Source organism: Sinocyclocheilus grahami, unplaced genomic scaffold (assembly GCF_001515645.1).
Source record: "Sinocyclocheilus grahami isolate Dianchi unplaced genomic scaffold, SAMN03320097.WGS_v1.1 scaffold285.1, whole genome shotgun sequence".
Taxonomy (NCBI): domain Eukaryota; kingdom Metazoa; phylum Chordata; class Actinopteri; order Cypriniformes; family Cyprinidae; genus Sinocyclocheilus; species Sinocyclocheilus grahami.
In genome coordinates this window covers 12,485-25,069 of record NW_015505464.1, presented here as the reverse complement: position 1 = coordinate 25,069, position 12,585 = coordinate 12,485, and the positions used below count along the sequence as shown (strand labels likewise).

The 12,585-nt window shown below is 35.8% G+C and overlaps 1 protein-coding gene across 1 annotated transcript; it reads right to left on the bottom strand.

Moving 5' to 3' along the window:
• Positions 1-1,737: 1,737 nt before the first annotated feature.
• On the bottom strand, positions 1,738-10,445 carry LOC107600539 (T-box transcription factor TBX20-like). The gene is made up of 8 exons (XM_016292470.1): positions 10,120-10,445; positions 8,659-8,899; positions 8,077-8,241; positions 7,584-7,692; positions 6,943-7,101; positions 6,536-6,612; positions 4,005-4,117; positions 1,738-2,414 (listed from the first exon to the last, which is right to left on the bottom strand). The coding sequence occupies exons 1-8, from the start codon at positions 10,244-10,246 to the stop codon at positions 2,074-2,076; spliced, it is 1,332 nt and encodes a 443-aa protein (XP_016147956.1). The 5' UTR covers positions 10,247-10,445; the 3' UTR covers positions 1,738-2,073.
• Between the last annotated feature and the right edge of the window lie 2,140 nt (positions 10,446-12,585).

Genomic DNA, 12,585 nt, shown 5'->3' with positions numbered 1-12,585 from the left:
GTACAGTCCGTTCATAACAAATCAAAGGCTTGATGTCTCCTTAGGAGTAGGATACATCTGACATAGAAATACACACAAACAAAAAAAAAAAGGAATAAAGAGAAATCATTTGCTAATATATTGCAACTACATAACTGTTTGTACAGTCCGTTCATAACAAATCAAAGGCTTGAAATAGTGGGCACATTCTTTCATCAGCTTTACTTTAGACAACACATTCAATCTGAATAAAACACCCTCAACCCTGAAAAGCATTGTGTGGCTCTGTTTGTGTATTTACGCTTGTCTGTTCTGTTCAAATTTGAAGGATAAATAAAAACCGCAGCATCAATAAGTTCCTCACACTTACACACACACACACACACACACACACACACGCTCTAGTTCCTCTTCATCTGGCTATTACAGCAAGCGCTGTTTTTCTGTGATTTGGTTACAGGATGTTGATGAATTGTTGTCGATGTGACTGTACAAATAGGAACGCTTCAGCCACAAATCACCCAATTTCCCTCGTTCCCCTGGGGAAGACGAGACTATTATTTAAAAGTTAGCCCATTATTTACAGGTGTAGACTTCCTGCAAGCTGGCTGTCGACAAGCAGCCTCAAGTGGCTAAAGCTCCGTTTCTGGCACTGGAAAAAAATATTAGCCAGTTACAAAACAGAAACCTGTCCATTTTGCTCTGGATTTCTTGTTTGTGACTTATAGAAATGGCCTCACGTGTCCGCTGTGTTCTCATATCAGTTTCAGTTCACCCTTATTATGTCTTTTTAATGAAATGATGTTAATTTATAGTTTTTCTTGCTGAGGACAGATTAGCAATTTATTTTTCTCATTATGACATTGTTTACTCGTTACCCTCATGTCGTTCCAACACCCATATTGAGGAATAGTAACCAAACAGTTCAAGTTCCCTTTAACTTCCATTGCATGGACAAAAAATATAATGGAACTCAATGGAAACCTGATACTGTTTGGTTACCAACATTCTTCAAAATAGCTTTTTTTGTGTTAGACCAATATGAGGGTGAGTAAATGATGACAGAATTTTCATTTCTTGGAGAACTGTCTCTTTAAATATAAAATACAATAAAATGCCTTAAAGAGTTTTTAAAGAAAAGAAACTTTTCTGACCAGAAAGATAAAACCGGCCTGTCCAGCATGTACGCCTGTATACCGTTTCCATCCAGTGTTACAGTTTTCAAATAGCACAGCGCTCTCTAGTGTCCACAATTTGAACAGGAAGGCTGAGTGGTTGGCAGCTCCACAGATACTGTCTCATATCATTAAGAGGTGATGGATCACTGGGAATGAGAAACAGCAGAAGTCCAGTGTTACGTTCAGTGAGTAACGTTCTCCCTCATCTGGCTCTGGGTGTCGATAAAGGCATGAGATGAATCTGTAAAGAAACAGTTTACCTAAAAATTACATTCTGTCATCATTTACACACTCTCATGTTGCTCCAAACCTGTATGAATTTTTATCCTTTTGTGGAACGCAAAAAAAGATATTTTGAAGAAAGTTGGTTCCCACTGACTTCCAAAACACAAAAAATACTTATTTTGAAGAATGTTTGTAATCACTTTCAGTTCCCATTGATTTTCATTATATGGACCAGAAATACAATGGAAGTCAATGGGAATCGAAATGGTTTGGTTATCAGCATTTTTCAAAATATCTTCTTTTATGTTCTTCGGAAGGAAGAAAGTTATACAGGTTTGGAATGACATGAGGGCAATTAAATAATGACAGAATTTTCATTTTTGGGTGAACTATGCCTTTAAAGGTAGCATTAACACATCTGCAGATGAATTCGGATCTTGGAGTCTCTTATCAACACTAAAAACTCATGCTTGAAGTTCTGTTTTACAAGAATCCGTGTCCGTTGGGCTTTTCGTTCACTTTTTCTCCAGCACAACTGCAAGATGCAGCATGTCCGGGTCGTTAGTCAATGCCGTGTCAGTCAATATTATTTACATGTGGTTCTTCCTTTAGTGTAAGCATGTGTGTATGGGTGCCGTATGTCTTCGCATGCCGGTGATTGGGAAATCTTATAAGGCTGAAGTGGCAGGAATCATACGAACGGGGTCATGACTGTGGAAGAATGGCGCAGTCCCTGGATGGCGGCGTAGGGCCCCTGCTGGAAATAGTGGTGGTAGCGTGGCATGTGGAAGGAGGGGAAGGTCGGCCCGCTGCCCTGCATGGAGCCGGCCAGGGCGGATGGGGTGAGAGGCATGCCCAGTCGACTGTAAGGAGGTAGAGAGCCCTGGATGTGGTGAGGAAGAGGACTGGCCAGGGACGCTGTGCTGGTTCCGATGACAGACAGAGACTGAGGGTGCTGAAAGCCAGAGAAGCCAGACGTGGAGGTAACCCAGGAGCTGAGGGAGAGGTTGTCCGATGCTGTGAATGCTGAACCTACACGGAAAGAATTGAATGCATTATTTGTACCATAAAATGAGCATATTTACACATTTGAGTAATTTTTACAGAAAAAAACGGTTAATTGATAGCTTACACTCTTAAAAATCAAGGTTCCAAACGGGGTTTTGCAGTGATTCCACAGACGAACCATTATTGGTTCCCCAAAGAACCTTAGTGAAGAATTCTTAAAAGAAGTAGCCTATTTTTTCTTACCGTGAAGAACATTTTAATAAATACTTTTTTCGCTACAAAGAACCTTGTGTGGAACGGAAAGGCTCTAAGATTCTTCATGGAACCACTGATGCCAATAAATAATCTTCATTTGTAAGAGTGTAAATGGTTTACATCACATTATATGAATTTGATATTTTATGGTAAATGGAAGAAAAACTTTGAATTGCCATATAGTTTATAGTGAAAAACTGGGTAACACTTTATTTTAAGGTGTCCTTGTTACACGTTACATGCAATTACTATTATAATAACAATTAATTATGCATAATTACATGCAAGTAACCCCAAGTCAAACCCTAATCCTAACCATATAGTAAGTACAGTATTTAATGTATAATTACACTGTAACAAGGACACCTTCAAATAAAGTGTAACCAAAAACTGTACTGGAAAACTGTGTGAAACATGACGTATGATTGCATTTTATATCAATAGTTTTGTTTCTTATTATTTTTGTTATCGGTAAAGTACAGTAGGGTGTTTTGTGTTACATTTTCTGTTATTTAGTTCATGTTTATTGCATTATTTATTCATGTGGGTTACCCTGATGGTTCTTCATCTTTTTGTGTACCGTCTATATGATGAACTCTTATTAATCTTGTGCCTTTCTGTTTCATAGAAAAACTTTGAATTGCCATATAGTTTATAGTGAAAAACTGGGTAACACTTTATTTTAAGGTGTCCTTGTTACACGTTACATGCAATTACTATTATAATAACAATTAATTATGCATAATTACATGCAAGTAACCCCAAGTCAAACCCTAATCCTAACCATATAGTAAGTACAGTATTTAATGTATAATTACACTGTAACAAGGACACCTTCAGATAAAGTGTAACCAAAAACTGTACTGGAAAACTGTGTGAAACATGACGTATGATTGCATTTTATATCAATAGTTTTGTTTTTTATTATTTTTGTTATCGGTAAAGTACAGTAGGGTGTTTTGTGTTACATTTTCTGTTATTTAGTTCATGTTTATTGCATTATTTATTCATGTGGGTTACCCTGATGGTTCTTCATCTTTTTGTGTACTGTCTATATGATGAACTCTTATTAATCTTGTGCCTTTCTGTTTCACCACATGTATTATTATGGTGGTTATCAGTACATTTTTAGTTACAAAGCAGATTTTGGAAGTTCAAGTAAATTTGTATATTAACATTATATAACTGCATTTAATATATGGTTATAGGTTGTAAAAACTATACAGTCATTCTATAATACCGGAAACATTGTCAGTGTATTTTTGAAGGAGACATTCTAGCATTTACAACTGCTGTTTTTAAAAAGTCAATTTAATAGAATATTTTTACAGTGCATGGTTTACAGGAAAATGTTCTTACCTCTACTGTGTGCCAAGTGCCCATCTTCACCCAAGGTGTCCTCATCACCAGCAAAAGTCCGAATGGGCGACCGGGCGTAAGAGTGCTTGTGGATCAAGCTCTCAACACTTTCCCTACAGCAAAATCAAAAGACAATAGCCCAAAATATATCTCTATATCCACAATCACTTACAAAATCATTTGATCTGGTTATGTATCCTAAATAAACTTAATTTTAATAAACTAAACAAATATTTTTCAAGCCATCACATAATATCATCTCATTTAAAGAGAATCCAAATCTCCAAAAATAAACACAAAATAATATTTTAACAGTTTTTGTTGTATGTTTTTGTCTTTTTTTAGTAGCTTTTTTAAAAATCTTGAAATCTTTTTTTTATTATTTAATTTCAGTTTTAGCTTTAGTTATTTTAGTACATCAAGTTAAACTAAAGTAAAATTCACTTTTTTATTTATTTTATTTCAGGTAACAAAGTGAGGAACTTTTAACTTTTATTTACTATTCTAACTTTTTAAACCATACATTAAGGTGTGAATATGTTAATTAATTAACACATCCCAAGTGTCTCTCTGCAGCTTTGTGTTCGATGAATCAGACAGTTCATGCTAGCTTAAACAACAAGCGCATAAAAATATGTTAACACACAGCAAGTGCGTAGAGAGAAGTGTGTCTGCTAGCCTTGCAGTAAGTGCATTTAGCTCCTGTTAAATTAGACTCCTCAGACAGGCTGAGATGGTCTGCATCACAAGAGCCATGCGTCCACATTAGCCTCCCAATTAGGTTAGGAAAGTGCAATATCTGTCAGCAGCGCAATACAAATATGTGTGTTTTTATCTGCGATGCGCTCCCGAGGAGAGGGGCCTCGCAGCCCTACAACTTGGGTGGCTGTTTTCAATCAGTCACGGGGCCCAATTGAATTACGCTGTGTTTTAGTGCAGTGCCCGACTCCAGACTAATGCGATTTCTGCAGCTCCCTGAAGATCAATTGATCAGATCTAATTCACAGCCCTTCCAAAGAGAAAAAGAAATAGAGGGACGGAGAAAGAGAGAGAGCAGGATGCATTTTTGTGTGGTATTTTTGGCAGTCATTGACTTTCGGTTGTTCTTTCGTTGGGCTCTGAAATGGAACTCGCTGGCAAATGTTTAACTGGAATGCTAATCTGAGAGCACATTGCCAAAATCGGTCATTTCCATCATTTCTAGCTTTATAAAATTATTTTTGGAACAATCAGTAGTTTTTCTTGTGACTCTTTAGTCAGAAAAGTGAGCGATACTGACCATTATTCTTGTGCATTTTCTTGCAGTATATGATTATATATATATATATATATATATATATATATATATATACAGATATGTGTGTGTGTGTGTGTGTGTGTGCGCGTGTGTGCATGCTTGTGTGTTTGTGTTAATATTGACTTAATTGAAATATTTAGAGATCATATAATATAACACACCGTCACTAGTGGGCAAAAAAGTGCATTATTCGTAAATATAAAAAAAGAAATGAATAAACAATAAAAAGAAAGAACCTGCAACAATTACTTTCAGTAGTTATTTTAAATGCTGTAAATCTTAAATTAGGTTTTGGTGTGTAATTTGAGAGCACATTGCCAAAATTGGTCATTTCCAGCATTTGTAATATCATCAAGTTATTTTTGGGTCACTCAATTGTTTTGTTTGTGAAACTTGGGTCAGAAAGAAATTGACATCTTTTCAAGTGTGTTTTCTTGTAGTATTTATATATGTTAAAATCGACTTAATTAAAATAGATGGCATTCATTTAACACATCCACAGGTTGCCAAAATTCATACATAAATTTATATTGTATTTATTGATTTTATATATGAATAGTTCAGATGCAAAAGCCTCTAAGTGCCATCTGAAATGTTCATCTTAAATGAGCATTTTTTATCAGGCTGCTATATTTAAGTTCAGTAATTTTACTCTAATGGCAATGTATAGGTCCTTTTCTGTGCAATTAAAGTGAAATAACTGAACATAAATATAGGAGCCTGATAAAAATGCCCATTTTAGAAGAAAAATTCAGACGGCATTTAGAGGCTTTTGCATCTGAACTCTTTAATATCTATATCTATATATATATATCAATTGATAAATATAATATAAAAACTGATAAGCTACAAATGTTACCTGAAGCTATTTCTACCTGACCTAAACAAATCTTAAATCTAGTTTTGTTGGTGTAAAAAATACTTTGATTAATTCAGCAATATTATAGATGTTTTTATTTTTTACCTTTTTTGTTATGAATTATTATTATTTATTTATTAATTGACCACATGAACCACACTTGTAAGTTAACGTTTTTTTCCAGCTTGCATTAAAGCAACCCGCCCACATGCATATAGGTCTAATGAGACTAATGAAAAGCCACTTGTGCACTTGTTAATGAGTTTGGCTGAACGTTCCCCACCACACACACGCTTCACTCCCCAGAGCAGCTGCTCCTCCCTCTGCAATCACTCACTGAACTGAACACACGCCTAGCAGCAGAAGTCCTCATACCTCTCAATATCCGTGAGTCTGGAGGAGTCTCTGAAGCCTTTGGCAAAAGGGTTGCTGTCAATCTTCAGTTTGGTTATCTGCAGCAAAAATAGGAAATGACTAAATTAATCCAGCAGCTCTTTTCTTCTCCCACATGATGTCACGAGCATTAAATTAAACATAAATGACTGATGTCTTCCAGTGAACTGTTCTGCTAAAATCAAATCAATTTGAAACTGTTGCCAAAATATACTCTGTGGTTATTTTTTTTATTTATTCAAAATAGTACTATAATTTACAGCGAAACAAATTCATAAAAATAGCCAGTGGGAGAAATATATACTTAAAACATACATTTTGACTAAATGTATACTGGCTTTTCCAGCTGCCTTACAAAGGAATTAGGAAGCTGGTTGATTTGTACTAACCAGCTGGTTCTGGTAAGCAGTGACCGCAGTGAAAACTGTCTCAGTGAAGACAAAAGTACGAAACTCCTCAGACTTTAGATTAAGAAGTGATGCTGTGTGATCTTTCTTCTTGATGATATGAACTCGTGGTTGGTACTTGTGCATGGAGTTCAGGATGATCTGTTGAAGAAATTGGTCAGAAATATAAGAAAATTTGAATTTATGTGATGCATGAAAACTATAAATAAATATAAAAACCAGGCCTTTGCTGAGTGTATTATGCATTTCATTAATTACTAAAATATTTATTATTATCATCATTATCTCTTTTTTATCATGACACAATATAGAAAACACTATTATGCTTTACCATCAGTCTACTTTTACTTTAAATATGCTGTGTTGTATATCTAAACAGGCTATTAAAACTATCATACTTGAATAATCATCTTTTGATCATTTCTCAAAAACATAAATTTTTTTTACAGGCAAAATATATTTTCTGTAAAGGCACTTATGTTTACAGATACAGATGCCTATCTTTACAGATACTATTTTTATTTTCATTAACCAATTAGCTATAATTAGCACACACTGGCATACACAGAATAAAAAGTAAAGCCGCAATATAGCACAGATTAAAAATAAAGCTTTGTGCTTACGTGTCCGTGCTGATCCAGTTCGTTGTTTGTAAGCTTCACTTTTTCGAAAGAAACCATTTGTTTCAATAGCTGTTCTCCTGTAAATGGTGAATCTGGATGCACGTACAACCTGTAATATAATAACAGGAAAAAAAGTGTATGCTGTCGATCCGTTTGAATAAAGCCTACGTTCATAATTCGATTTTTATTTAAATTATCCTTATAATTAGCCTACATTTCACACAATTTTCTTTGGATTTGAATCTAAAAATGACTAAAAATAAATTAATATTTAAACAAAAACAGAAAGAAGTAGAACGTGCGAAATTCAAATAGCCTGTGTTAGAATTACACGCTTCAGCTGCTAGGTTATCTATATTGTAAAATAATGTTTTTAACGATTTATTCCCTTTTTAGTTACACTGGCTGTTCACATCTTTGTTTATGATTTAGCAACTTTTTAAATGATCAAAAATAGCAGAACAAGCACACAGGTATATGAAAAGTTTCTTACCTAGCAGGTAAAGGTGGATCTGCCTTTCCCGCCACAAGCCACGAGGATCTATGATAGGCATATCGATATCTCTTATTGTCCACCGGAACGATGTCCATTAGTACGATATATTTGGCGTCCGGATCCACTCCGGAAAATGATACACGAATTGTCGGAAACATTCGCCTGTTGAAACAACATAATGCTTATAAGTGGCATTCACGTGAGTAAACATGATTTTTGAGAATATGTTAGTTCAACCGTGTAAAACAAATGAGCTGAAGTAGCCTATTTTACATGTGGTAACAGTTTTAAACCCATGTTATTATTATTTTGGTATATATATTTCATATATATGAACACACACAATAAAGGTAGGCTATCTGTTTTTGATTATTCTCTGTTGAATTACTATTAATCTTTGCTTTTGTAGTCTATACACTTCCTGCGCGTGCGAGTCTGTATATAGGCTAAGTATATAGGCTTAAACCCATGTCTACTGACAACAGGCCTGTCCTGCTAAATGCGTCTACTAAATATACTAAACAAATTCGTCTGCTGGTTTAAAACTACGAAAAGTAAAATAATCTCAGCTTTTTTTACCTTCCAGATTTTGTGATAATCATTTCCGTGCCGAGTTCGTGGAATTTGTCCCACAGTTCTTTCGTCTCGAGGCTGCAGGAGATCTTGGCCATCTCCTCGCTGGGCACGCCGGGGCTCGTAGGAATGAGCGGCTCGGTACATAACGGAGCGCCGCCGCCGCCGCTGCTGAAGTCGCCGTGGGTTTCCAGCGAAGGCAGGTCTGCGAGGTTTGGATGGCACGACGACTTCTCCACGAATTGTTCTAGAATTTAAAAAAGGATCACGAATTATAAAATACATGTGCACATATTTATTGCAGTTAGTGTTACAAACGATGTTAAAGTCTGGGACAAGCATGCAGAATTTGGTTTGGTTCTAATAAAATATCACAATCATATACAAAAACAGCATAACACCATTTACATCATTTGCTTTAACGTTGCATATTTAGTTGTATTATTATTCATATTATTAATAATAATATATGAGCCTATATGAAATGTAAAAATAATATAATTATATGTATAAACAGAATTCACATTGCTATAATTAATAATGGCCTAAAATAAATAGTATTTACGTGCTTAAATATTGATGAAGGATCATAAGTAGGCCTAGTTAATTTTTTTAAACGTTTTTAAAAAAACATTTAAAATGACAAACTGCAGAAGCGCCAGAAATATTCCAACGCAGTGGCCATAAAACCAGCTATTATAATTGTTGTTTTTAAATTTAATAGTTACTGCTAGGCAAATTAGACTTCACTTCTATTTTTATATTGTAAATGTAAATAAACTGCTTGTCGTTTGTGGGTTTAGGGCACCTACAAAATTGAATCTATTCATTTGGATTAGCCAGGAAAGCGTACACATCTTAACAAAACAACACAAATTGGCCAAATACAAAATCTCACTTTTTGATCTGATATTTTTTATTCTATATATCTATTTTAAAAAGCTTAATAGAATTACTCCTTATATTGACAGGTCACAATTGGACCATTTCCTTCGAATATTCACATTTTTTCGACCTCAGAAGCACATGCAATCGTATAACCCACTGAAAACAATGTAATTATTTCAATACTCAGTTCTATTACACGAGGCTATTTTCTTTGATATAAAACTGCTGTAGTTTGACGCAGATGTCACCGTACGCCTCACATGCAAACTCATGTCACTGTTGCAAAACACGAAAACACTTTTGCTATCAAAACTCGTAAAAGAGTCAGATCTGCTCTCACCCAGCGGCTTGATGGTATTTTTCGACCTCAGAAGCACATGCAATCGTATAACCCACTGAAAACAATGTAATTATTTCAATACTCAGTTCTTTTACACGAGGCTATTTTCTTTGATATAAAACTGCTGTAGTTTGACGCAGATGTCACCGTACGCCTCACATGCAAACTCATGTCACTGTTGCAAAACACGAAAACACTTTTGCTATCAAAACTCGTAAAAGAGTCAGATCTGCTCTCACCCAGCGGCTTGATGGTATTTCCCTCCGACTCCTTGTCCTTCGGTTTCCCACTTGACATGAGTGCGGCTATGGAGAAAGCATTCGCCCTAGAAGACAGCTGAGGCTTTGGGGAAGAGGTGTACTCCATGATGCGGGTGCTCAAAACTATTCTCAGCAGCACAAATGTCCAGAGTAAGTCCCGAAACGACTCTAAATTGCAAGATGATATTTAAGTCAGGACTAAGAAGATTGCAGGCTACAGGCTGATGCGTGTGTTACTTCCAAATCTGTTGGAACATTGTGTGTCTCGCTCCAGTCACCCTCTAGCTCTCTTGCAAAGTAAGGTTTTCATTGTAAGTGTTGGACACTAGCAGTCTCCTTAATTTCACAAGCCCCTCCGTCGTACACAGCCACGACCAATCGTTGTGTTGCTTCTAGATCATTGGCTCTTCAACACCCTGCGCTCGGTTTATTTACAAATCCTACTACGGTGACGGCTTGGCTCATGAATATTAATTTATGCTCGTGACGTTAACCTTCCTGATTGGCCGAAAGTGTGACGCTAGTGAGCGGGCGTCAGTGAGTTGGCGAATTATATCGAATAGATTTTTGATAGAGGCGTGGCTTATCAATATTTACTAACTTTTGTGACTGGCCACCTCAAGCAACGTCAGAGCGACGTTATTAATATTCATGAGTTCACCCATAATGATTTCGCCTACTGGGCGCTGCGTAGACCTGAGAAAGCCGTCAAAATGCTAAATAAACTTCATCAGTGTTTAACACATCACATCTGTCTACACTAAAACGCTGGTTATGTATATAAGCTTCCATCATGCATGAAAACTTAAATGTCCACATCTAGTAAAGGACTTCCTTAACATGACAAATGTTTTATCACCTAGAATTTAACTCATTGTATTTGTTTATATGTCTTATATTATTTTTTAGGGAGTATGTTTTTTATGCTAAGATATAATCCATTAATCCAGAACATTTTCTCTCCGACAAAAACACAGGTCCAGACGTTTTCATAATGAGAATATTTTTTTTAGTTAAAGTAAAAATTTATTCTAAGAATTTTAAACTAGTTATACTGCTATACACATAATGTTGGAAAGCAAAAACAACATAGGCTATTTATCAATTTTCAGATTTTGTCGCTTGTTTTAAACGACATCGTCCTGTGTAGAATCCTTACAAATAAGCGAAAAAAAAATCAGGAAATAGATAGGCTATTTTTATGCTACTAATTTGACTCATTAGTAATTGAAAAATGAGAACAGAAAAGTCACAACGAAAGTAAAGAAAACATACAAAAAATATAAATAGGTCTAATACAATTCTAGCCTATTATTCTATAATTAAATAATAATAATAATGATGATGATTATTATTATTATTATCTTCTATGTTTTTATTTTCGTATTCAATAAGATTCCTTATCTAATTAGTAACAGTTACGTTTCTCAGTTTTTTCCCCCCTGCGTTATCCTTTTGAACTTTTGATAAGAACAAATCCTGTCTAGACGCCACCTCAAGCCACCGCTCTCCCTTGATGCCAAAATTGAGACACAGACCCTTTGTCAAGTCAAACACTTAGTAAGCTTATGCCGATCAAGCTTGGTGAAATCATTACAGCAGATTTAACTTACACATTTCCCACAAATAAGCACTGGTCTTTCGCGTTATGCCTAACCTGGGTTCAACTGGTCAGCTGTGGCGTGATGAGACTAAACAGTACCACTCCTAAATGCTTATATATATCATATATGAACACACACAATAAAGGTAGGCTATCTGTTTTTGATTATTCTCTGTTGAATCACAATTAATATTTGCTTTTGTAGCGTATACACTTCCTGCGCGTGCTCGTCTGTATAAACATATATAGGCCTATCCTAAAAGCGCTGACTCTTGTGTATTTTCCGCTTGAGGAATCCTCCTCATCCTCAATGTCACTCTCCCTGGAGAGACGCAAGAGCCCCAGATCTACAGCGTTTAAACCCATTAAGACGACACTCAAATGCAAATCCAATGCTGCAGATATATTATAAGGGACCTTGGCTGGAAAAAAATTAGATTACTGTGCAATTGCCAGCGGATAATGTGCTAAAAGCTTTCCCACTTGGCGTAACTCCTTACTGAATATTATTCACACTTTCGGGGCCGATGTGCCGGCCGATGGCGACTTTAAAAGATACAGCAAAGCCCCGAAACGTGCCCGTCAGGTGCAGTGTTGCCATGTCCGCTTGTTATAAGCGACTTTGGACTACACAGTCACAACTTTGCTAGTGCTTGGCAAAAATGTGACCAACCTCTACTAATCACAGTCAGCTGCCAGATTTCCCCACCTGCTGTTCAAGCGCAATATATTAATGCCATTATTAATTTCCCCGTCCTCTCTATTTTTATTGATTTAGACACAGTAGCCTATGTGTGCAACTTTTTTTTAATATATATATATATATATATATATATATATAT